This window comes from Bidens hawaiensis, unplaced genomic scaffold (genome assembly GCF_021521415.1).
Source record: "Bidens hawaiensis isolate Kalapana, Puna unplaced genomic scaffold, B.hawaiensis_p1.1 tig00013745_1, whole genome shotgun sequence".
Classification (NCBI taxonomy): Eukaryota; Viridiplantae; Streptophyta; class Magnoliopsida; order Asterales; family Asteraceae; genus Bidens; species Bidens hawaiensis.
In genome coordinates, this window is record NW_027492170.1 from 9,063 (window position 1) to 36,712 (window position 27,650).

Consider the following 27,650-nt stretch of genomic DNA (forward strand, 5'->3'; position numbering starts at 1 on the left):
GGCAGCGAGTTGGACGGATAGGGTGTCAAAACGCTGGGCGTTTTCTTTGGCGGCGGTGAGGTGAGCTTCATGTAAGGCGGCGATAGTGATTTCATCAGTGGTACCTGTGCGAGGAGGCATGATGAACGTTGATGAAAGCACTAATTGATAAGACATAATTCGAGATGGTCAATCTCCAAGAATACTAGAAAAGAAGAAGAGACGTGAGACAATTTTCTTTTGATTTTTATTAAAAGCTCAAAGGTATTTATAGAGTTAGAGAAATAGCAAACTTGAAGAACAAGAAACAAATCTTTTGAAAAAAACTAATATAACTGAAAATAAGGAAAGTAAATAATTTTTGTTTTATCTCTTTGGCATCTTCTGGAAGTTGTTTGCAATTATTCTTGGAGCTTAAGAGGTAAACGAGTGGCCCGTTTGGGTCTATGATGGGCTGATGCTGCATGAGTTTGGGCCTCCACTTCTTGAACCGATTCCGACGTATCACAATTTATATGTTGGGCTAACAACTGGAAAGTCAACTCATCAATTAACTTCAAAATTGGTGGTTTGACATCTAGTTATAACTAAATAGCAGGGGTGTGTATGGGTCTGTCTGGGACAGTTTTGAGCCAAACTCATAACTATAACCGATATGTCGGTTAATGGATATCCATAACCATAACCGACTCATTATGGCGGTTTTGGTTAATCGGTTTTGTAGATCATGGTGAGTCAGTTAACTGAGCCTAAAAGTTTGGTTCCAATTATTACAAAAAAACAAAGACATAATCTAACAAAGTATGTAATTCATAGTTTAAAAATATTCAAAAAAACGAATGAAATTATATAATCCAACAATGAAATTCAAGTTACTTTGATAACAAACGTTGAACCAAAATATCAGAATGACATAATCCAACAATATGTTTGGTGAAAGTTAATCACAAACATATTGTTAGTTAAATAAATGGGCCGGTTTGGTTATAGCGATTTTGGAATTATCTTTAACCAAATCCTACCCGTATTTGATAGTTTTAAAAAATTCATTAAACCGACCCACCAGTTATGTCCGTTATCGGTTAAACTTGGTTCGATTATGTCGGTTATGGTTCGTTTCAACGGTTACAGCGGTTAAGTTGCATGCCCCTAGTAAGTAGCATGACCCGCTTGTTACGCGGGCTAGCTTTGTATCTATGTTTGAGTTATAAGCATGATCCAAAATATGAATCCAAAATATGCAGTTTTAGAGTTTGAGGTCAGTAACTGCTTAAGAAGTTATCATGAATTTGAATTTCAAATTCATCAACTACGCTCATGTTGTAACTTGTTTATAAATACGAAATTTAATATTAATTATATTTCTAATGTAAATTTTATATAGAAACATATGTTCAAATTTTTTTTCCAACCAGGGGCTCTGCGCGTTCGACCCCGCTAGGAGCTGCCAGTCCTTAGACCCCGGTACCCTTTCGAAGAGGCCCTCGCCCCCCTTGGAACCCCTAATTACACTAAAATAGCTAGCATTGAGATACGTTCCAACAATTGGAGACCAAAGAAAAAGGGACGATGTTGCAAAAGTTGGCCCAAAACGATACCAAATTCGTCCTTGATATGGACAAATGCACAAACCTAGCTACTCAAGTAAAGTGTAGTTGCGTTTGAGATGGATGTATCAGGCAACAAGCATGTCTTGACCAATATCTACATATTCTAAAAGAAGTGCACGTGTTGGGCGATAGAACGACCACAAGAAACATAAGGAACACACCCAATTTCATCAACTTTAAATAAATATGTATGATGCATATCATATTTATACAAACTTTCAATAAACCATCTCTCTCTAATCATCACCTCTAAATGATTTGAGATTGTTACTTATCATGAAGAGACATTATTCTTTCACCTGTATTTATTGCATTTCTAAACGCCCAAAACTTGTTAATTCATTTCTGTTAGTCCAAAACTTGTTAGGCCAAAATCTCACAAAACAAACACCCGTAAACTCGTCGGCATTCTCATTCTCTTCCAGCGACCGCCCCATTTTCTCTCTAGTAAAAAAATATGTCACAAAAAACCCTAGGCCGCAAACCCCAGACATTACCATTAATGTAAGTGACACCCCAATCCCATCCGGGGGATCACGGGAAGCCCAAATATACCCAATCGACCCAATTATCGCCCCTATTTTTCCAACCGCACCAGAAATCCCATGACAAGTTGCACGAAACCTAGCCGGGAATAACTCTGCTGGAACAATAAACGTGGTCGTGTTTGGCCCAAAATTAGAAAAAAAGAAAGTAACTCCATAGAGAATAATGAAACGGTGATCTGGATAATCTCCGCCCGAGTTGACCTTTGCTATTGTAAACAAGCTTACGGCCATGAAAAAGAACCCGACCGCCTGGATCTTGACTCTCCCAATGTAATCAATCGTGTAAACGGTCACAAAATATCCTGGGATCGTTGCGAAGATTGCAATTAGTGATTGGAGTTTCGCGATCTGCAATGCATCATCGTATAGATTCATGTGGCTCTTGGGAATCAAGTGGCCTCTAAATACATGATATTGGAACAAGTTGAGACTGTAGAAGACAATATCGATGAGAAACCAATTAATGGATGCGGCAATGAGATCACGACCATGTCGTCTGAAAAATTCCCAAGAGAAGAAAGGGTAAGTGTTCGACAAAGCTGCGCGGGTGTTTGGTGTGTTCATCATCTGGACATCTTCTTGGATTGTACTCAGTGGTACATTCATCACTCTCCCCATATCTCTTTCTGCTTGTAATGTGTTTTTCTCAACCAAAGCCGTGAATCTGTTGAAGCAGTATATATGAAGAGAGCTTAATACGTTTGATGGAGAACACTATATATCGCGTATTCATGCATGTGTATATCATGCTTAGGTTATATTACTAGAATAATATACAAATATAATTGGTTTTACATTTATATAATATTTGCATTATGTAGGAAAATGTACACAAATTCTAAAAATGTTAAACATGGATAAAAAGAAAACGAACTATACATGTTTTAATTTTTGTATTCACAAATCTAAATATTTTGTGTTTTGTAAACAAAGTTATGCCTTAGTAACCCACATGTACTTTTGGTCTTTTGATACAACATGTATGTTACATTACACAGTTGCAAATAGGGGTGGTAATCTTGACCCAAACCATTTTGAATGAGTCAATTTGAGTTGTTTTAAAAGTTATACGAGTTGGTTTTGGTAAAAGGTTTTAAATAAATAGGTCAAAATGAGTCATTTGAAACTCCATCCATTTATTTTCGGGTCAAAATGGGTCAACAAGTTCAGAGAAATGGGTCGATGTGAGTTAGTGTCCTAAGGAAATGTGACAGGTTTGGGATCGGAACGGGTTTTCGTACAAGACAGGTTTCGGCACGAAACGGGTTTCGGATCGGAACGGGTTCGGTTCGGGTTTCAAGTCAACACGAGTATTCACCCGTGACGTGTTGGGTTTTGGTTTCTTTTGTTTTTGTTCGGTTTGAATTCTTTTAGTTTCGTTTTTTTTTTTTAATTTCAGAATTATTAGGGACTTCATAGAAACATCCAAACGATTTACAATGAAGTGGCAGGTAAGCGGGCAACAAGCTGCGCCGCAACCCCCTTTTGGATAGCAAACCCAATCCGACTAAAAACAAAGTTTTGATTCTTATGGGCTGATACGTTACTATACACAACTTTCTGAACCCTATTCAAAAGGTCCACGGCATCCGGAGCTAAGAAACCAAAAGTGTCAAAGGCGAAGGGGATAAACACGTGTTGATTCTCCAAACAAGCTCTCTCGTGTTTAGCAACCTTGCCCGATGCCGCCTTCAATGCTGTCTGGCCTGCTACAAAACCAGTGTCCCTAATCCCAACAAGAGGGGACACTCCTGTGAGGTCGACACAAGCGTGTTTTCCCCCTACCCACCCAAAAACAAGAATATCGGCCGGTCGTAATGTAGATCTTCCTTCTTAAGGATCCGTAAGAAAGTTTACGGGGGCTTCCTTTTTAGCCGAAATTCCGGCTCGTTTAAGAACATCGCATAGAACATCCCTCACCAAATCATGCCTGTACTTAAACCCAGACAACTCTTTGCAGTGAACTGCATGCTCGCCAAAAGAATCCAAACAAACCTTACGGCAAACTGGGCACGGCTCATCTACCGGAAACAAAGGGATTATTAACCGATACTTCAAGATGGCCCGGTACTCCAAAGCCGACATATGTTGGCCCAATCCTTCAATAGGGAGAACACTTAAGAAATCTTGAGCCCGAGGAGCCCGAAGACACTCAAACACCGCTTTCTGACGAGGGGATAAATCAAACTTCATTTCCAAACTCTTGATGATTCCACTATAAAGGACACTCGCCAAAGCATGTTGGGCTTTAGGGGGGGTGTCTTTATTAGAGAAACCGCTAATGTCAAAATCGGGAAGTGAAATGTGCAACCGATCTATCGTACTCCCATAATCGGAGTCAAACCCATCAATACCACAACCTCGAAGAATGTGGTCTTGCAATTCCCAAGATTGCGCCCTCAAGGCCACAAACGCATAAGTAGAAACGTCTGAAGCAGAACATAAACCCAAACCTCCAAAACGAGTCGGAAGTGATGCCAACCTCCATTGAAAATCTCCAAAGAAGGGACCACCACAAACCACGATGTGCTCAATCGCCCCCCGAAGGCCATTGTCAAACACAGAAACTGCTTCCTCTACATACATAGGTTGGCATGTTCTGAGACCAAACAACAACTTTCCAACTCCCATACATGAGCGGAGCAAAAGGAGCTTGCATTGAGGGTCCCGCAAATGAGGGAGATAGCTCATCAACTCCACAACTCGTGAAGCCCTTTTCATAGCAAGTTCACTGATGAACCCGGCATCCCGGCTAACGGCTCCCCCGAGGAGTTTCACACCTAGCACCGGTCTTCCAATCTCACAGGGAAACACCCCTCCTGCACCTTAACCCCATTGCACGACGGCCAAAATACTTCGGTTTTCTTAATATTAAGTTCAAGACCTAGGCGGGAACCCTCCGACCTGATAATATCTAAAGCTTTAGCAACCTCTTTAGAGTCCCCAATAATTGTACCATCATCTAGGTACCAAGCATGAAAGAGAAGCTTACAGGAACTCTGGACTAGATGAATAAGTGGGTGCAGAACTAAGGTGAAAAGAAGAGGTCCCAAAGAGTCCCCCTGCTGAACCCCAGTGGTGGACCAAATGTGGCCGTCCCCTACATATAGCCTGGCCGGTTGCCCATATAAAAAGTTCACCCATAAGGAAATAGATGGGCATCGGGCTCGAACCTCATTCAGAAGGGCAGTCCTGTCCACCAAGTTGAAGGCATTACAAAAAGCAATAGTAAGCATAGACCCATCAGAATGGAACTTACTTAAAACTTGTTCGCGCTATGAAGAACGGCCTCTGCACCACTAGGGACTCCCACCCCAGACTGAAAGTCGCACATGTATTTAGTAATGTCTTTCCCAACACCCCTCATAGCCACCTTAGATATCAATCTTTTCCAAATGGCACCTACGGCAATGGGTCTAATCCCATTGTCCGGTTGAGCAACGGTGTGAGAGGAGCCGACGCAATGAACTCTGCCAAAACCCTTGGGCATCTCCCCCCCCCCCAAACATAAATTAACCATCGCAGTAGTAGCCTTTAGTAACCCAACACCGATCGGCGACCCCTCTCCACAAAATGCATCCAAAATATGTTGTGCCCTCAATCCATCTCGTCCGCATGACGTTCATTTAGGGAAGGATTTAATGCATCCAAGCACACAATCCTCATCAACAACAAGAGGAGGCTCAGAAAGCAATGAAGCAGGCATAACCGGCGGGGGCAAATTGGGATGCTTAGCCACTAACGCTTTCAATGTGTCATTTCCGAAAGGTGCAACCCCTGAAGAGCATAATACTTTAATGGCGGCAGTGAAATGCCCGTCCGCCACTTTTCGTAAACATTGTTTCACATTGGCGCATACCGCAACATCATCGTGCTTAGCGAGAGGCTCCTCATGACTCGAGTTCACCCCTATAGGTGTGGCAAAAAGGGATAAAATAAGCGCATCAAAACCATCCTTAGCACTCCAACTTGCTAGTGCTTGTTGAATACTATGACATTGCAAAGACTTTCTATTACCGGACCTGCGCTCCTGACGTTTAGAAGGTCTGAAAACACGCAACGTGCACCGCGGTAACAAGAAAAGTTTCACCCACGCCTCAACAGAGTCTGGCATAGCAACCACCTTACCCAGAGCCACAGTTAACGCTTGAGCAAATGCCATACGACAACTATGAGGGATGCTCTTAACAGTTGTGATAGGAAGAGAGAAGACGCGGTCAAGGAGAACCTCATCCACCACTATCCCTCCCAATGGAGCAACATCCCTCATAACATGCGGTTTATCAATCCCCACAATAAACTCCTCCACAGCTCCCACACCCTCGTTGTACTTGGTGACTCCATCAGCATGATGACACGTCCGTTTAAGAGCATTTGGACGCATACACACCCCACATAGCCACTGGTCCGAGGCCTTAAAAGCCTCCCCAACCGAAATAAATAAATCACAATCCGTGGAAATGGCGTCCAGTAGGGTCACTTTCCGCTCATCCGACGACAAATGAAGTCGTTTGATATGCGCAATTAACCGAGAGATCCCCCTTGACCCCGCCCGTCCATCCGGGCAACAATGGAACCCCCTAAAAGGACATGGCCAAACACCCACCGAACCCACACTATTGTTTAGAGTGTTAGACATAGCACCCTCATCAACCACACAACCATGTCCACCTCTCGTGCCCACCTCCCCCGATGGGGCTCCTTTGACAATCCGAGCCCTTGTCATAACCCCTCACAACAAAAAGGCCAACAAACAAACTCGAGCTGAGTTTTGGGAGTAAAAACCCGAACTAAGAGGAGAAAGGAGAGCAACCGTCAGTTGCTCTCCCCTCCGTAAACCCAAAAAAACCGATTAACTCATTGAGACATTTTATCGAACACCTGGCGGACATACCCAAAACCGAGGATTAAAGGCAAAATTGAAATAGCAGTAGGGGTGGTGGTGAGGAGAGGACGAGGATATGACGAGGAGATGATGCTGGTTACTGATGTGTGACGGCGGGTTGTTCTTCAGGCGAAGGTGTAGCAACGGTGGTGGTGGAAATCTGTGGCAAATGTGTAGCAACGGTGATGCTGGTTACTCATGTTTTTATTATTATTCAGACCTAATTAAGAAACATGTTCACAAAAGACAGAACCGCTTGGAAATGTAATGTTATCATTGAATATTCCCTCAAAGAGATGGTTTGCACTCCGCAACGGAGATGTTATCATTGATTGATTTTTTTCTATTTCGATTGATGTGGTCCGGTTTTGGCTTTTGGTTTCTTTGTTTCATTTTCGTCGATTCTTTAGGTTTCGATTCGATTCTAGATGGGTTTTTTTTAATGGAACGAGGACAACGTATGAAAAATTTTAGTGTTTTTACATTTTTTGTTTATGATTTATATTTTGAGTTATAATTTTTTTATTATTATTTTTGAATATTTTTTTGAGGGTTTTTGATCTTAATAGAAAACCCCTTAAAAAAATAAATAAAAAAAATCATAACTTAAAATATAAGTAAAAAACGAAAAATCCAAAGAAACTAAAATGTTTCCGCTGTTATTCTCGTTCATAAAAAAAAACCCGGTTTGACCCAAACCAAAACAACCCTTTTTTTTAATTGACTCGTTTTGAACCAAACTCAATTTGACTCATACTCGTTTTGACCCATGACTCATTTCAACCCATGACTCGTTCGACCCAACCCAACCCAACCCATTTGCCACCTCTAGTTGCAAATTACATATTTTATAGTAGATTATGTTATATAACATTTTACCATTATTTTACCAAGATTGTATGTTCTTTTTCTTGATTATTTTCTTAAAAACAAAAAAAACATCACACTATTTTACCAACCCAACCCATTTGCCACCTCTAGTTGCAAATTACATATTTTATAGTAGATTATGTTATATAACATTTTACCATTATTTTACCAAAATTGTATGTTCTTTTTCTTGATTATTTTCTTAAAAACAAAAAAAGCATCACACTATTTTATAAAGCTGACTTAGCTTCTGGTGGCTGAAATTAGTCGGTACATGGAATGAATGAGTTGTTCGTACCGGGCGGTTTCAGGCATCGTCATCCGCCAATAGTAGGTCATAGATGCTAGAATTGCACCAATCATGAGAATGACCCGCCATGCCAAGTCCGACTCAGGTGGGACCGGAGCAATGATTAGTGATGGTGATGGTGATAGTGATTGTGGGAGTTCCGATGGGGTCACTAGCTCATGCTTGTTGGCGCTAGCTTCAAAAATGGAGCACACAAACATGAAAACGAGCGAGCTCAAAAGTATCCCAAATCCTTGCATGGAGAACACACCAGCGATGAATGCGCCACGAGTTCGCTTATTGGCAAACTCCGCCATAATGGTTGCCGATAGCGGGTAATCCCCTCCTATACCGAACCCAAGCAAGAACCGAAAGAACCCAAGGCTAATAAACACCATCGACATCAAGTTCGAGAGTGAAAATCCACATCCAAGAGACCCCACCACCATCATCACAAGAGAAACTCCATACACATGACGGCGTCCGACTCGGTTACCGAGGCGGCCGAAAACCAGTTGACCAATCACGGCCCCTATTAAAGCCACACCAATCATTGTGGATGAAATGACAATTGGCACCTCAAACCAGTTCTTAGAGTCAATGTCTTTATTTACCTTAGGGTAATATATCCTTCCAATCATCCGCATGATGAGTGGGATGCAAAATAAATCATAGCTATCAGTAAACAAACCCATACCTGCAATTATGATTGCTTTAAAATGGTAATATTGTGTCCTTGCGACATCAAGTGCCCATAAAACTTTGAGCGCCATTTTTAAGAATAGTTTCTTGGTTGACTCAAACACAAGAATTTATATGAAATATAGATACTAAAAAACGTATGTTTTTTGGAACTTACCTGGGAGTTTCCTTGTGATAAAATCCTTAGCATATGCTGCATGACACTTGTTATTAACAATATCTTTGATGTCGTCAATGTTAAGGTTTCTAGCTCGTTTATTTGTTTTCGTATGTGATGCATGTGTTTCATATATCACGAAACATATTAATAATCATATTATAGGGTATATATAATATACCCTATAGTATGATTATTTATGATTTGATCTAATTACCACCGCAAGCTAATTAAGGGCATATAGCGACTTGCAGCTTGGTTCGTTGAAACATGAATCTATGAGTTGGCATGGGTTTTATAGAGATGTCTGCGACTTGTGATTTGAAACCCTACATATATAAATTGTACATGAAGCTTTCCTTTTATAGGGATTAAGTGCTCACAAGAGGCGAACACAAACACGAATACGAAAGCAAATAAAGAACACTAGGATTTAACGCGGTTTGGTCTAAACTTATCTATATCCACTAACAGCAACCAGAGTTTATTCGTCTTCAACGGATTAATATTGTAATTTCTTCATCTTCATGTTCTTGTAAAAATCTTGATTCAACTCTTAGTAAACGTAAACTTAATCTTGATCCTGTATGTGTGTGGTCTTGATTAAGTCTTATGTTAGAACTAATAATAATCAATTAAGTGTTAAGGAACATGTGCATGACATCTAGTTTTCAATGATAGACTAAAACTATTATATGTCATATTGTATTAAATAATTCATTATCAAAACATCAAAGTTGATTAAAGTTTAAACCATATTTTCCCAATATAAAGAAACTGAAATCGAATGATAAAAGACTGATATTTGCAACACACACAATTCGTTAAAATTAATAACACCAAAAGTATGTTTTTAATCAACGAAAAACAATTCAAATTACTAGAATAAACATAGCTCAGGTTTCAACAATAACGAATCATCAACCAGGAGGTGATTACAAAAAACAATTAGCCAATTATAAAAACGAAAAAAATAAATACTATCAATATAAAATTCTTCATTAGAAATATAATTAACCAAAGTTCATAGAGGAAATGAGTAAAATAACCAAATGAATACACACTTTCGCGTCAACAGGCAGCGTTGAATTCCCGACAGCCAAAGATTGCTGTCCTTTCAACTCTTTTGATTCCCTAATTCTTGTGGGCCTCATTGTCCACATAAATAGCACACTATTATGGAGTAGTTTATTAGGCTAGCCAACTCATGATTAGAGCCCATATTTCTTAATTTCTTTCAAGTGCTAGCCCAACTCTCCATTTCTTTTAATACTTCTTCATATTTCCTTTGATGTAAACCTCCAAGTCTCCAACGACTTTGTTCTTTCTTTTCCTATTACACATATATAAAAAACCAAAATGTCTTTAATCTTCTTTTCTTTTTTTTCTTTATTTCACTTGATATCAATTTTTGTCATCATTTGGCTTATTTTAATTGCAAGACACGATGTTAAATTATAAATATATATATTCCAGTACAATCGAATATAATAAGTTCGGTTTAACCCGTCTTCATTTTAATCTACGTAATATAAAAACCAACGAAATATATGTAGAAACATGGATCACTTTTTATATTAAAATTAATACAAATAATAATAACGATACTCTCGTTATTAACATGAGAAAATATATGTATGGACAAAAGATTTGACCAAAGCTGCGACAGCTCACTGACAACAGTACGACGAGCAGCACGCTCTAGTACTTAATGTTACTATCAGCCGCTGCCTACTCACCAACCCCTGTCGTGGCACGTGCATAGCCTGCAGTTGGTGGAAAAGGAATAGTACACAGCCGGCCATGTCACTATCAGCCGCTGCCTACCCACCAACCACTAGCATGGCATGTGCGTAGCCCACAGTTGGTCGAAAAGGAATACTATTCAGCCGGCTGTACCTGCTTGGAAACCTACCTTCGGCTATAAATACTCCAACACCTTGGAACGGTATCATTATCTTATATCTTCATATATTATCTGATATCTTCTCTGTAGCTATTTCTCTTAATATACACTTATATTCAAGAGCAATCTAGTCTGATTCTCACGCCGGAGGGTGGTCACAAGGAGGTATCCCCCCCCTTCTCAGTGACGAGCTCACGGTGTCTGTTTTGCAGGTCATCAGAAGAACAACCATCTTTGCCGGAACTAACCCTCGTGGGAAACATCTATTTAACCCCCAGATTATCCGTAATCTGCCCGGGGAAAGACACTCGATCAAGTTAAAGCGTGGGCCGAAACACGTCAGAAGGAATTCCAAGCTGAGTTGGATGAACGCTTGCGTTCACTCCGACAGGCTGACGAATTCGGAAGCACTCAACAGCTCAACATGAGCAGTGAGTGCGAGTACTCGGACGACGATCGGGAGGAATCCGACACCGACGCAAACCCTCGCCATAGGGCAAAAGGGAAGCGTAAGGAAACGGACTTCCAACCGAGAAGGAATTTCGAGAAACCTTCAAACCAAGGAGCGCGGGGGGAAACCCACGTGACTTCTCCAAAACCTTTAGACCAACTGCTGCAAATGCGGGAACGTCCAAGTTTGCAAGGGACATTGCGGAAGCAATCGCCCCGAGAAGTGCCAAACAGATGTCCAACATCGGCACTTATGATGGTATATCTGACCCAGACGATCATTTGAACAGATTCATAGCGGGGGCAATCGTCAACAATTGGACGGAACCCACGTGGTGTTACATGTTCCAAATGACGCTGGTTGGGGCAGCCAGAGCGTGGTTCGACCGTCTACCGGTCCACCACATCTACGATTGGGCAGACTTCCAGCAGAAGTTCAGCCAACACTTCAGTCAGCAAAGAAAGTACACCGAAGAGCAATGGACGATCCTCAACTGCATCCGAGAGGAAGATGAATCTTTGCTAGACTTCATCACTCGCTTCAACTCAAAGAAGCTGAGTCTGGGCACTATTAGCGAAGATCTTGTTCGCGCTGCTTTCATCCAGGGCGCGAAAGATCCAGAGCTCATCCGCACCTTAACGGGTAAAGACGGCATGCCATCCACATGGGATGCCATCATGACAGCAGCTAAACGCTTCGCAGAAACGGAAAAGCAACTGGGTAGAGATCTTCCCCAGAGCACAAACCTCTACACCCAGAAAACAAGAGAAAACAACGTCCTTACCGCCCGACTGAACAAAAAGAGGAAGCTAGGTATTTGGCAGTCAAGGATAAACTTTGACACCTCATCCGGCTCGCACCCTCGGTTAGGCGGAAAGGATAACATGCAGTCGTCGAACCGGAACTCCAGATGGACGCCACTCACCAAAAGCGTCACCGAGATATTCTCCACCGAGAGGCTCCCATGGCCAGAGGCTCCAATTATCCGACAGCGTCCAAACGCTGATCAAAGCAAAGTCTGTGACTTCCACAGGACAAGAGGCCACACCACCGAGGAATGCTTAGACTTGAAAGACGTCGTCGAAGCATTTGTCAGAGATGGGACGCTCACGCACCTCGTGGCGTAATGAACGCTGAGCAGGCTAATGCGGGTAGAACCCCAGTTGGGGAAAACACGAATAAAACTGCAGCTTCAATATTGGAGACTACATACTGCGTAAACAACGAGATTCCAAACCAGGTGTATGTCGGCTCGAAAGGCTCGATGACACCCCCATCCCAAGAACAGGGAAGGGAGCTTAATTACACAGCTTGCATGTAGATCAATTCCAAACTTGTAAAGAAAAGGCCCAGAGCCACTTCTAATGGAAATGATTCTCCTTATCACATTGACGCTGATGGTCTTACATTTATACTTATGAACTTTCCACACTGATATGCCGGTATTCACCGCATATATAAGTGTAAAAAGGAGGTCGTTGCGTGTGGACGGCGGCAAAACCCGCATAAACACAAAAACGGCAAAAATTTCTAAGGAAAAGATGAGAAACACCTTCACGCAGGTCAGTTATGGGTAAAGTTTGGTCATCCCACTAAATAAAAGTGACGGTCCTACCCGCACAATCATGATAGAGGAAACTGAACGTTAACCTATTGACAACCGCGCGTCGAACGGTTAACTTATTCAAAACACTGATATGCCGGTTTTCACCGCATAAATAAGTGGGGAAGTAAGTCGTTGCGTGTGGACGGCGGCAAAACCCGCATAAGCACAAAAAACGATAAAAATTTCTAACAGATAAAGACAACCTTCACGCAGGTCAGTTATAGGTGAAGTTCGGTCATCCCACTAAATGAAAGTGCCGGTCCTACCCGCACAATCATGATAGAGGAAACTGAACATTAACCTATTGACAACCGCGCGTCGAAAGGTTTAACTTATTCAAAACACTGATGCCGGTTTTCACCGCATAAATGTGAAAAGAAGTCGTTGCATGTGGACGGCGGCAAAACCCGCATAAACACAAAACGGCAAACCTTCACGCGGGTCAGTAATAGGTGAAGATTGGTCATCCCACTAAATGAAAGTGACGGTCCTACCCGCACAATCATGATAGAGGAAACTGAACACTAACCTATTGACTACCGCGCGTCGAACGGTTAACTTATTCAAAACACTTGGAAAATTGCTAAGTTAAACTAAAGTATGCACGAGCGAATCATATATTGTTTATGCGGCAAAACAAGTGCCAAATTAACCTATAATATGCATGAGCAAGTCATATAACGTTTATAAAGCAAGTCATCCAGTGAAAGTGGCAGTCCTACCCGCACAAACATTTATATTTCATAAAAAATTCAAACATTACAAGAATGGCCGGGTATCTACCCGCCTACAGAAATATAAATCTATCCTAACGGTGGGAAGGGATCTCAAGGTTCAAACTTCAGGACCACTCCCTCCAAACCCACTTGTACCCGCACCATCAGTTGGCTGTGGCGGTTCAAGGAAAGTCTTGAGAATGGTTAGCCCATCATCAGCAGCAGCAATCTCGTTCACCTTCTCCACCACCGGATGCGGGAAGGCAGCATACTGGTTCACTGCTTGGTCATAAGCAGCTTCAGTATCCACATCATATAGAGGGAAGTTGGAAGGCGGGATGCCCTTCTCTTCAAACCCTAGACCAAGCAGGAAGCCAGCCTTTTCCCCATCCTCATGAGAAGCGTTGAGGGCTGCGCTCATGGCATCGTCATAAGATGTATTCGTGAAGACTCGATGCACAACCTACAACAAGAAAAAATACAAGTATCAAAACCTTTTCTAAGCACAAAGAAAAGCGTAAAGATATTATGAAGCTACGCATACCTGCGACAACGCTTCTCGTAGAAGCCATTCCTTGGTAATCAGAGCTTCTTGGAGGGCAGCCTGAGCTAGGTCACGGGCGCGTTTGGCTTCATTCTTGTTAAGGTTGGCAAGCAACACTTCCTTAGCAGCAGCCTCTTCAACGCCCTTCAGCTTACGCTCAGTATGGTCAAGCATACCCCTCTGATCCAAGATCTCTTGAAGCTTCTTGGCGTCTTCCATAGCCAAAGCATCATGAGCCTGCTGAAGCCTCTCTAGTTTGGCTTTAAGCTCCTCATTTTTGGCGCGCAGAGGTTCAGCAACGGCTTCAGCCTTGGTGGCCCTCTCGGTCGCGTTCCCCGCAGTTTCCTTAGCCAACCGAAGCTGTTCGTTAACAGCTTGGGTAGCCTTGGAACGGGCCTCGAGCCGGGCCTGCACTACAACCTCGAGGGCCTTGAAGGCCTTTTCCTTCTCCGCAGCAATTGCGGAAAGTCTCCTGTTCTCCTCCCGGATAGCCCGCGCCTGAGCCACTTTTTGGATACGCGCAGCCTTTAACTTGTCGTTTTCACGACAAAGCAACTCGACGCGCGGCTGCATCCGGGCAAGGAGAATCCGAAGCTCATTTGTCAGCCTACCCTCCTGGTAGCTAGACATGGCTTCCCCCAACGCGCCACTTGGGGCCGCGTGACGCGCCCACTCGACGCAGTCCACAGCCGTCCGAAGGGTTGTTCCCCGGCGGATGTTCCACCGTGGAACATACACCTCATTCGAATCCGACACTGCAAAAACAAAAAGCAGTTAGGAAAAGATGATAAAAATATAAAAAGGCCAAAATAACCCTACGCACCTGTAGGGTCGACAACAGGCCGGTAGCCGCCAAACCCATCACCCGAACCTAACGGATAACCATCCAAGAGGTCAGGCAGATGAGAAGGAGGCAGAGATTGGCTAGAAGCCCCGAACATACCTGCTGAACCGGCCGGGGACGAGGTAGTCGCCGGTGCCGGAGGCACGGTTGAAGCCGCTGCGGTAGAGACCATCGGAGGTGAACTCACTGGAGGTGAACTCACAACCGTGGCCGCCGCTGTGGAGGAGCCCGCGGAAACAATACCCGCCGGCTCAGTGAAGGATTCCGTGAAGATCGCACTGACAGCCGGTGGGGATGATGTTACAGTTGGAACAGTTGCCTCAACAGGATGAGCAACTGAACCAATACTGCAAACAGGCGTAGCCGCCTGGGTCATCGCCTCGGGTAGGTTGACCAAACCTACCGTCATGGGTCCAGAACTGCTCCTCCCCGCATCACTTTGGAATGCAGTAGCATCCACGCCTGCATGAAGACAAGATATTAAAAACAATGGCGGAAAGAATTGCGGGTAAGATTAATTTACACTTACGAGTTTTCTTGAGCTTGAAGGTTCTGACAGGCGGGGACGAACCCGATGGAGCCGGCCTCTTCACGCCGGTCACCGTCGTTGCACTGGGCTGCCCAGAGGTGATAGCTGTCTCAACCTCCGGAACAGTGGTCTTACCACCACCAGGGTTCCCCGCCGCCTCCTCGCTCTCGGTCTCCGAGTCAGACCGGTTGCCCTGATCGGCGGAGGCAACCTTCGCCTTGCCTTTCCCGCCAGCAGCCTTCTTCTTCCTCGCGAAGAAAGGACCATCTGCGGATTCCTCATCAGAAGATGACAAAATTAGAGGAATTCCAGCAGAGGTTTGAGCATTGAGTGGGCGAGGGTTAAATAATCCCTTACCTGGCCGCGTGGCGCTTAGAATTTCGTGGCCTGGCGGGTAGACCTCCACGAACCTATCCGCCGTTTGCTCAAGGATGGGCAACTCATTCTCGTCAAGAGCACGAGTACCCAACCGAGCGGGACCACCGCTCTCCCGCGGCTGCAGGAGAGACTGCAAGTTGTTCCCCTCTGAAAATAAACAGAAACAGTTAGAAGAAAAACCCTAAATCGACAAAAAGATATGAAGCATACCGTAAGGGATAGAGTTCAAACCGTATTCGAGGACGATGGGAATCTGTGGCGTCTCTGCCCCAGCATCCTTCCACACCCGGCTCATACCGAGCATCACCATCCCAGACTCCGTAAAGCGGTAAACCGGAGTCTGGATCCGGGAGATCTTGGCAAACCATTCCGCCTCCTGGTAGTTGGAGGCGTGAAGGCTGGGGAGTGCTCGCCCGTTCTTGAATGTCATCGCAATAGGGACGACACGGGCAGAGATATAGAAGAACTCCCGCTTCTAAGACCGAAGACTGCGCTCGGTAGCACAGATCTTCAAACCCTTGATCCGGGTGACCAAGGTGTACCAGCCTTGGATGCACCTTCAGGAGTAGAAGGTCATCAGGCGGTCGACATGGGGCTCCACACCCAGAATGAGGCACACCCATTCAAAATGGCGGATCTTGGCGATTGCCATTGGGTGTACCTCCGTCAGGTGCACACCGTGTCTCTCCAGAACACGGTATACAAACTTCGTCAATGGAACCTGAGATTCCCATAGATGAAGAATGCAGCATACACTCCTATTTTGCCCTTGGGGGCATCGTACACCGTCTGGTGAGGCTCAGGGAACTCAGGCTCGAGCATGAACTTCCTGACGATGTACTGATACTGGTCGACGGGAAGAGCACACTGGCACTCGCCAGTAGTACTCTTATCGTCCTTATCAGAAGTGGACGTCGGGTTCTCGGAATACACGTCCGACTCTTCAGCAGTAACTTCAAGATCATGAGTAGAAGACATGTTTTGGAGGATGGAAAGGAACGATTTCAGGAGAATGCTCGACGGAAAAGTTAGAGTATTCGCCGGAAATCGCTTAGAAGAAGAAGTGAAACTGTGAGTTGAGATGCATCATCTCCTCCCTTTATATACTCATCGCAATGAATGCGATGAATTTAATGCGGAAGAGAGAGGAAAACGCAGGTGCAATGAAACTATGACACGTGGAAAAAGCAAGCTGACAACAGCTGTCGACAGGATGTGCGCCGTAAACTTCGCGGCCACGCGCCCGAAAACTCGCGCCCACGCGCCTGAAAGAGCGTCTGGAATGACCATATACTGTCACGTCGCCATAACTTCCTGCACGTCCTGAAACTGTCAGAAGAAACCGTCGGACGACGCAACCGTCCCTTCAACAGTTTGGACTGTTCTTATCCTTTCACCAACTCTCCGAATTTCAAAAAGATTCAAAAAGATTCAAAAGTAAGCGGGACTATACCCCCTTAACTTGGTAACCAAGTAACCGTAAGACAGGTGCGGGTACAGTGTTAAGGCAAAACCCTTCACATATCTAGCACCCGCAGGGAATTGAAGCCAAGAATACCTCAGCAACCAACTATAAGACGGGTGCGGGTACAGTGTCAAGGCAAAACCCTTCACATACTTAGTACCCGCAGGGAATTGAAGCCAGGAATACCTTGGAAGTAAAGTAACTATAAGACGAGTGCGGGTACAGTGTCAAGGCGAAACCCTTCACATACTTAGCACTCCGCAGGGAATTGAAACCAAAAAGGATCTTCTGGGCCATGCTTGCGGAAAGGGATATAACATCCACGCATAGCGGGAACGTTGAGAACTAGATTGTTGGAAGCTCCAAGATGGAATTGGTTGTTTAACATAATTGATCACTATGTTTAAAACTACCAAAACCCCGTGGAGAATCTACACAAGTGAAACTCAACGCTCCCGACTTGCGGGGAGGTTACACACCTACCCGCATCATACCCAAAGATCAAGCAGAACAGTGGGAAATTCTGCACGTGACATTAGGAAACCCGCGGGAAGAATCCCCGCGGAGACCTTAAAACCAAACCCTTTTCAAAACCCTTTGCTTAAGTCCAAAAGTTCACCTCACATTAACAATTCATGAGAAGAACATTGGACTGGGGGGACTTGAAGAGGTAGGTCCCAGCAGAGCCCAGTTGGACCCGCTAGACTCACCTCAAAGAGAGATGTCTGCGCAGTTGGACCCGCAAGACTCACCTTCAAGAGGGACGTCTGCGCAAAGACCAAACTCGCAAGACTCACCTTGAAGAGGGACGTCTGCGCAAAGACCAACTGGATCCGCAGGACCCACCACGCTCAGAGACGCGACGTCCTTACGCGTAGTACGCAAGCTGTTCCCGCAGGAAAAGCCTCCCAATGGTGACGTACTCCGCCTGTTCCCGCAGCTACGGATACTAGCCATCAGGGAAGGCTACCCGCACAGCAAGGCTACACGCACAAGGCACTAACTCTCAAATAATTCAGTAATGTCACCTGAAGAAGGAATGAGCAAGCCGGGAATACTCCCGCCCAAAGCCGGGAAAACTCCCGCCCAAATGAGCCAGTCCGTACGCTACTGGAGGATCTTTTGTACTATACCTGCCAAGGAATGGACAAAAGATCTGACCAAAGCTGCGACAGCTCACTGACAACAGTACGACGAGCAGCACGCTCTAGTACTTAATGTCACTATCAGCCGCTGCCTACTCACCAACCCCTGTCGTGGCACGTGCATAGCCTGCAGTTGGTGGAAAAGAAATAGTACACAGCCGGCCATGTCACTATCAGCCGCTGCCTACCCACCAACCACTAGCATGACATGTGCGTAGCCCACAGTTGGTCAAAAGGGAATACTATTCAGCCGGCTGTACCTGCTTGGAAACCTACCTTCGGCTATAAATACTCCAACACCTTGGAACGGTATCATTATCTTATATCTTCATATATTATCTGATATCTTCTCTCTAGCTATTTCACTTAATATACACTTATATTCAAGAGCAATCTAGTCTGATTCTCACGCCGGAGGGTGGTCACAAGGAGGTACCCCCCCTTCTCAGTGACGAGCTCACGGTGTCTGTTTTGCAGGTCATCAGAAGAACAACCATCTTTGCCGGAACTAACCCTCATGGGAAACATCTATTTAACCCCCAGATTATCCGTAATCTGCCCGGGGTCGATTAGTGTTTCTTCACATAGGTCTGAATATTTAATTTCTAGAAATTGTATATTTATATAATATAGTAGAAAACTAGTCAATTATGTTAAATCCATTGATACACGTCTTCATTAAAAATTTAAAAGTATGTCAGTCGACAGTTAGCTTCAATCAGTTATTTAGTTACATCAATTGAAAAATCTAAAGGAAATTACACTATTAGTACCAGTGGTTAATTAACAATGTTCGACGTCACCAAGCCAAAGGAAATCTCGATGAACTAAAATAGTTTGATAACACTAAAATCATTGATATAAAAATAAAGAAAGTTATAATTATTAATATACAATCTAGTTCAAGGATCCTTTAAATTTTAATTTATAGTAGTTTGGTGGTGTAACTTTTTGTTTCATGAATTGAAAACACAAATTGAATCCAACATTAAACCTACAAATTTTGGTTTAGTCTAGACGGGATTTTGCTAGTTTCTCATCGAAGTAGCTAGTAAATACGTTTAGCCAAAAAAGGCTGAGTTCGATACTATTTGGTTAGTTATGTGTTATGTTTAAGCTCACGTGAATTCTTTTAGTTTCTATTAGATTCGAATAGATAACTTATTAAACCTGTTTATAGTATAAGTTATAGTGGGTTTACTAGGTAAAGTTGATGCACAATGTAATAGCTATGTGAGAAGAAATGCGTCTGATTTATAAACAAAAAAAGTTTGTAATTATTGTTTAGAGTTAGCCTAGGTCTTCAAAATGAATTTTTTGTGTTTGGATGGCCGGATATGAGGAAAATATGTGTTTGTGGATTTTACAGAGGTTTCCTCTTTGGTGGGATTAGAGAGTAGTGGTTTCACAGTCAGTCAAGTTGCTTTAAAAACTGTTTTATGTAAGGTGACTAAACATGAGAAGACATGTCTTGACAACCAACATGTATTTATTCATTTTTCTTTTGACATTTTTTGTTTTCTCACACCTGAAGCTGTGGAGTTTCTTAGCTGAGCGCAACAGGTCACGCATAGAACTTTATGACTCCAAGATCAGATACTGTAGTTTTTAAAAGACTAAATTTTGCAATTCAAAAAAAAATAATGGCGAAACTTGTTGCCCGGTTACCTTCTATTTCAATATAATCACTAAGTTTCATTTAATTTGTTTTGAATGAACAACTTTTTTTTCATGATACTAAAACAGAAAAATAGAAAAAATTAACAGAGAAAAATCATAAATGAACACCAGTAAATATTAAAATACTTGGAAGGAAACTGCTAGGGAATTTCATATATAGCTGAAGTAAATTGTTTGTTGATTGTTTTGATCATATAATAAAAGCAACGTCTTGTGACCTTGCAGTTAATTACTATTTGTTTTATACTTGAATTACGAAAGAAACTAGAATACCGTTATCGAAAAACACACAGTCAACTTTACTAGAAAAAAACTGATGTAAATAACGCCTACGGGACACTTGACTATTTAGTTACAACCTACACAAAGTTTCATTCTTGGAAAGAGACCTATTGGCAGGGCCGTCTCCAGGAATTTATATGCCTCGGCTGAGTCGAAATAAAAAGGCCCGTAGACTCTAACGAGTAACGAAATATTATAAACAAAAAAGGTTTTGGCCTTATGTAAATGGGATATTTGTTTGGTTTAAATAATTAAACTTTTAAATGATCTTACTTGGTTATGATTTATGTTGTGTAAAAAACTTTGTGTATAAAAATAAACTAAAAAATGTCTCAAGTGAGACTAGAATTTGCAACATTTTGTTTGAAAGTCATACCCCTTTACCACTTAACCAAATTAGTTATTGTATAGTTAGAGTAAAACATTAAATATACATATTATTTTTTCATAAAAAATACATATATAAAAAAATTGTGCCCCCGAAAATTAAGTGTCTCGGCCGGTCGCCCACATCGCCCTATGCCCGAGCCGCCCCTGCCTATTGGCGATATATGATGTCACTAGCATATTTGGCAAGCGAACCTTCCTCTTTATCAAAGCCTTAAAGACAGGGTTGCACCCACCAGAATTTAAATACCACAGATGAGTCAAAATATAATATCTAGAAATCATAATGAAATATATAAGCTAATTTTATTTTTTTTTAATTTAGTTTTGGCCCAATAATTTAAAACTTTAAATAGATTATGTATAAAAAAAACTTTGATCGCAATATATTTAAGATGATTAATATTTATACCTATTTTTTTATACAGTAAAGTGCCAAGAACGTCCTTAGGGTTTGGTCAATTATGCGATTTTAGTTCAAAAAATTTGTTTTTTTGCAACCAGACCATTCACGTTTAACAAGTGTTGCCAATTTCATCCAATTTGATAACTCCGTTGTTTTTTAACCTTAAGCCATGGGCAATAATGTCATATTACATTTTTGTTTATAAAAAGTCAAAAACGAATAAAATAGGGCCCTTAAAAAACAGATATAAATAAAAAATAACTCATTAAAAGAAAATTGTAAAAGCATTGTTTTAACATCCTCCTTCTCAAACCTCCATTTCTGCAACTCCGGCCAACTTCATCATAACCGGCCACCATTTCCTACATGTAACCGCCATCTCTGCACATAAACGTGTTTAAGCAAGCTCATGATCAACGATCACACTGCTCATAAACGTGTTTAAAAAATATGTATATTTATTCATAAAAATTTTTCCTCTTAAATTACGGGTATTGACCGGTTATCAGGCTCGCACAACCCTAGGGCCGGTTACGCAATCAAAATGGTAATTAATTTTCTGATTAATATATTTCTTGATTGATTCAAACAGAAGACTTTATAAGTAATTCAAAGAATAAAAATACGTGATTAATAATTGCTTGTGAGTTTCCAAGTGATAATTTTGCTACTGAGGACTTTTGAGATATAAATAGTAAAGAAGTTTCTTGTTTGTTTTTGTGTGTGATGCATTTGCTGCCATTTGGTTGAATTACATAACAAATGAATTTATTGTTTTGAAAAAAATTCACATAATAATAACATGTTGCTTATTGGTATTTTTAATTTAGTTTTGATTTCTATAGTCATTGATATTACTTCTAAAACCATACTTAGCCACCTCTGTCCTGGACTTAAATTCCCCTCCCTTTATTCTCTCATGTGATCCACCAACCGAACCCAATGGAACATTTTATATCTTCGAAGGATGGGGCTACCTATTGTTTAACGCGGACAATTGATGCTAGTGAAGTGTTTTTGGAAACTCAGTTGGTGATGGCTGATTTGCAACATGGCAAGTTAATTTGGCAAGTTACTAAAAATACACCAGGCTCGTTAAGGTTCGTTTTTACCCCTACGTACACAAATTAGGTTAAACATTGCACTGATCAAACTACTAAACTAACACATGCAGGAGATGAGAACTAAATTAGATTAACAAACAAAACAATAAGGATTAATAATCGGTCAATTTCAGAACATATAACGAAATTAAAATTAGTAACAAACACACACATAAGTTAATTGAGGTTCGAGCGGCTACCGTAGAATTTGGCAAGTTAATTGAGGCTGATTTGCAACTTGCAAGGTCGATTAAATGAGGTTCGAGCGGTTGTTATTGGTGAAGGTAGAGAAAATGGTTGCAAATGAATTGTTTGACAGCTAACATATGGGGACAGGCAATGTATCCAAAGCAAATTGAATAAGAGGCGTGAAATCTAGCTCTGGGGTGTTTGGGCTAAGATTTTAATTGGCTGTTCGAATTAAACTCACTTTCTGGGATGTGGATATTATTGGGAGATTTTAATGATGTGAGGGACCAGTCGGAAAGTGTCAATTGAGAATTCAATGCGCTAAATGCTTATTCGTAATGGTTGCAAATTTGATGGAGTATAACATCCGCGGCAACAAATTTACATATACATTAGCGATAAAGGGGATCAAATGAGCAAGGTTGATCAGTGCTTGGTGAGTAATAGTTTTCTTGATATATGACCACTGGCCTATTTAAGTATTTAACTAACCTAGATAAGGATAGATCCAATCATTGCCGATTACTCTTATCAACGGTACTGCCAATGGACTATGGTCATATCCGCATTGAATTCTTTAACTCTCGGCTCGAATTCCCGGTGTTTGTTTTGCTGATCTTTTAAATAATCTGGCTCAGCCGATTCAGGTTTGGCTACAAAGCTTAAATGGCTTAAAGGACGGGTTAAAAAGATAAGGAACAACACAAATTAGTACACTCGGAAATGGAACAAAGGGCTTAAAGTAAAAAGTTTGTGGTGGAGTTGAAGATTTAAGGAAACCGAAGGTCGAAAAAAATCAAGGGTTGAATGGGCTTCGGATGGCGACGAGAATTCATTCTAGTTTCTTCCATGGCATCATGAACGCTAATTATATCAACAACATCTAGTTTCTTCGATAGTTTGTGGACAAACAATCCAACAGGTTATAAAGAACAGTTCGAGGCCTCACTTATTATGCCCTAATCTCTCTGTTCTCTCCGATGAGGAGGCGGACTCTCGCGTAATGTCATTCTCCTCGTCTAAGATTGACTATGCTATTTGGGAGTATGATCGGGAGTGATCCCCGAGCTGGAAGATTTTACTTTCCATTTGTGGAGAGGTGCTAGGCTTAGTTTCAGTTGGGTTTTGATAAAAATTTTGAGCACTTTTATATGTGCGGTTCTTTAAATCGCGGGTGTACAACGTTTTTTCCTGCTCTTATATGACTTCCGTCCGATAAGCCTCATTGGGTCTATCAACAAAGTGTTGTCAAAAGTTTCGGTAAATCGATTTACGGGAGTACTTAATAAATTGATCTCAGAGGAACAAACGGCTATCTTGTACGGAAGAAGCATTATGGATGTCCTGCTAGAGATAGCGAAGGGTGTGGTATTCAAAGGGGACAAGGATAAAACATTTAACTCGTTAAACTGGCATTTCTTGGATGATATTATGGGGCTAAAAATTTTCCTTCCAAAATGGAGAAAATGGATCATGGCGGTATTACAATCGGGTGCGCCTTTGGTTCGGGTAAAAGGGTCTCCTACGCACGAGTTACCTTGTTTTACGGATTAAGACATGGAGACCCATTATCACCGTTCTTATTCATTATTGCCATTATAGAGGTAGGGTACGGAGAAGACCCAAATACCCTTAAGTATTACCCGCGGGTCAATCAGAAGTCCCTCATAAGGCACCCGTGGGACATATGGATCACCCGCATAATTATTTGAGGAAGGAGCACCCTCACAGTATATGCGGAAGCATCCTAGCACCCTCAGAAGTCATCCGCAAGACAGAGTATCCGTCCGCGTAAATAATCATGAGGAAATGCCCAAGGACAGCTGTCATTAACCAATAACATTCTAGAAGATCAACCAAGATGCTTTCTTGAGCAATACGTGACCTCTCAGCCAATCAGTAAAGGACACCTAGCCAGACCGTTATAACCGTGCACATGGCTAGAGTTGTCTACCATCCTATCCTGTGAAGACATGTGTACAGGTTGTTATACAAGCACATGCAACGTATAAACTGAACCTATCGAATGAGGACACGTATCCAGGTGGTTACGAGAGCATCTTCCAAAGGGATAGCTGGCCCAATCATCTTCCCACACTATTCGGCTAAAAATATATTCTCAACCATCATGAGGTATTGATATTCACTCCTACGGTACTTTCACTATTTTCCTAAGTGCATTATCTTTATCAGAATTGTACTTATTCTCACGCTGGAGGGTGGTTACGGGAAGACACCCCCCCTCTTATCCTTCCCGTAACAAGCTCACGGTGTCTGTTTTGCAGGTTCACGTCATTGGACTTTGGGGATTGTGTTTATATCGTATTGGCAGTTAATCGTACCCTACCCTGTGGACTCATTGGATCTAAGACCCGTCAAGGGGAGTAGATCCGTGTTTCTTCAGCCATGAAAGCTCTCTCTGAAATCATTAAGCGGGCTTATTTGGTGATCCATGTACTACCAATGGGCTGGTTCTTGTACATTTTTTTATATGCGGACGACATCATTTTCCTTGGGGCTTTGGAGAAACTAAATGCGCTAAACCTCGTGCGTATCCTTAGATATCTTTAGATGGTGTCCGGGCCTCTTATTTGGGATTGCAAAATTTAGCTTTGATATTTTGATGTAATTAAAGGTTGTTCCTTCCTTTTCAAACATCGTGTGTACAAGTTGGGCTGGATATGAACTTGGTTAGGTCATGGAAACCGGTCTTTGATATTTTTATAAACCGTCTGTGTATATGGTAACGGAAATTTTTTTTGTTTGGAGGTAGAGTAATGTTGATTAAATAAGCTTTGGACCGGCTATTGACGTACGTACTATTTTTCCTTATATCAAGCACGGTATAGGTTATTGATAGTTTGGAAATAATGCGGAGGGTCCTTTTTCCAAGGATTTGAGGGAGAGGTGGAGAAATAAAAGACCAATTGGGTTTAATGGCTAAAGATATAAACTTGGTCAGCTCATGTGGGTTAGGGTTAGGATCATTACATAGACATAGTTGGCTCAATCGTTGAAATGCCCCGAACTCAGGGGGTTCTCAACATTTGGGTTTACATATGCAATATAGTTATTAAATATGAGAAATTGCATAAACATGAAGCGGAAACATTCGAAACATGCCCCATCATCCTTAAGCAAAGGTATCAAATCCATACACCAACAGAGTTCCGTTAACATTAAAAGAATTAAACATAGATTTCGGGATGCCAATTTTTGCCAGGTAGCCTTGCTTTAGTGCCTGTCATACACATCCTTGTTCACGCTAACCAACTAATTACTTTATATGCATATTAAACTAAACAATTGTTGAGTGAGTTCTAGCTTACTTATAATGCATAACATTTATATTCAAGTAAATATTGTTGAGTGACTTCTAGCTTACTTATCATACATGACATTCAAAACCGGTTTATGATCGGTTTTGGTTCGGGTTGAAACCGGTTTCTTGACCAAGTTAAGATTATTTCGGTTCAGGTTTTGACCAGTTTTTGTCCTGTGTTGGCCGATTTCGGTTCGGTTAACCGGTTTTGGGGGAGAAAATTACAAACCAGTTCCAAACCTACGGTTTCAGTCGGTTCCAAACCGATTTCTACATAATCGGTTTTAAACCGGTTCAGTTTCGGTTTATTTTTCAGGTCGGTTCGGAGAAGAAAATTTCACACCGATAATTTCAAACCTACTGTATATATCAAAATTAACCATACATAAGTTATAGTTGGATAAAACGTACCACTTAACAGTAATGTGAGTGGGACACCTAACAGGTCCAACTTCCTACCACCAAAACAAATAATTAATATACAACGACGAAAATATAATTTCTTTTCCTATTTTTTTCACAGAAAAGATATTTCCAATAATTATAAAAGATAATCCTAGCAAAACATTAATGAAACAAAATTACATAGTAGTAGATTTTGATCGGGTTAAGAAGGAGGTCATACTAAACGTACCCCCATTTCTTGTTATTCATATATCCTTTTAACTTTCATTTTTCCTTAACATTTGTAATTAACATGTTAGTCCCTCTTATTTTATTTTATAATTCTCTTAAAATATCAAATAAAAAACTATTAAATTTTTATTTTTGTTATACTGTTTTTATATATTTTTGTTATTGATTTTATTATTTTATTTCGTTAAGATCTTATCAAAAGTTTGTTTATTTTTTTTACACGTATTAAAAAGTACTATATGTTTTCTCTAGCTAGTTTTTTATTATTATTATTTTTTTATTTTTTTATGAAATGTATACAAAACAATTTGATTTTATTTGTTAGGTTTGTATACATGAGATTTGTTACCTGATAAAAGAGTTAGATTTTTTTTATCAAGTTGTATTTTTTGTATCAACCAACACTCGTCAAATATGAGGAATCTAGTTAACGTGGTGATTCAGGAACAATGATAAACAGTATGAATATGATGAACATGATGTAATACTCCAAATGCACACGATTATATTATTAAACTGTCTGGTACATGAGATTACACAAACCGGTATTGCTCTTTAGAGTAATGGTGGCTCTCAAAGTGTTCAACCTCTCTCAATGTGAACAACCAACACCCTATACATTATGTAAACTATATATAGGGAAACCAAACACCTAGGCCCATATTAATCACAAGCCCACCGAGAAGAGTTCTCGGTTTACATAGCTAACCCGTAGCCTAGCCCAATAAACACATAACTAAGTACAAACCACCAAATATGGACCCAACAATATGAAATGTTTGATTGTTTGTCTAACCTTTTAAAAATATAACCTAGCACTAGTGGACTCACAAAGGGAAGTGTATAGGACATAGAAAGTAACATGGTAAACTAATCACAGTTGGCCACTGTTATTACCTGCTCTCCTTACTATCCTTGTACTAAATAGTTACTAGAGTGATGATGTTTGTGTTTCCTTATAGAATACAAATGACTGGAAAAAAGAAGGCTATTGGTCAAGGAGGTCGTACGGGACACCGTG

General features: G+C 41.5%; 1 protein-coding gene across 1 annotated transcript; it reads right to left on the reverse strand.

Annotated features, from left to right (window-relative positions):
- Nucleotides 1-1,681: 1,681 nt before the first annotated feature.
- On the reverse strand, nt 1,682-8,960 carry LOC143544756 (putative inorganic phosphate transporter 1-9). Its single transcript, XM_077036781.1, has 2 exons — nt 8,191-8,960; nt 1,682-2,801 (listed from the first exon to the last, which is right to left on the reverse strand). Exons 1-2 carry the CDS (start codon nt 8,952-8,954, stop codon nt 1,895-1,897), a joined length of 1,671 nt encoding a protein of 556 aa, XP_076892896.1. The 5' UTR covers nt 8,955-8,960; the 3' UTR covers nt 1,682-1,894.
- Nucleotides 8,961-27,650: the final 18,690 nt, after the last annotated feature.

Coding starts and splice junctions, on each gene's coding strand:
- LOC143544756 (XM_077036781.1), bottom strand. CDS start 8,954: ATGGCGCTCAAAGTTTTATGGGCACTTGATGTCGCAAGGACACAATAT. Junction 2,802..8,190: donor ACGATGCCTGAAACCGCCCG/GTACGAACAACT, acceptor CTGCTTCAACAG/ATTCACGGCTTTGGTTGAGA.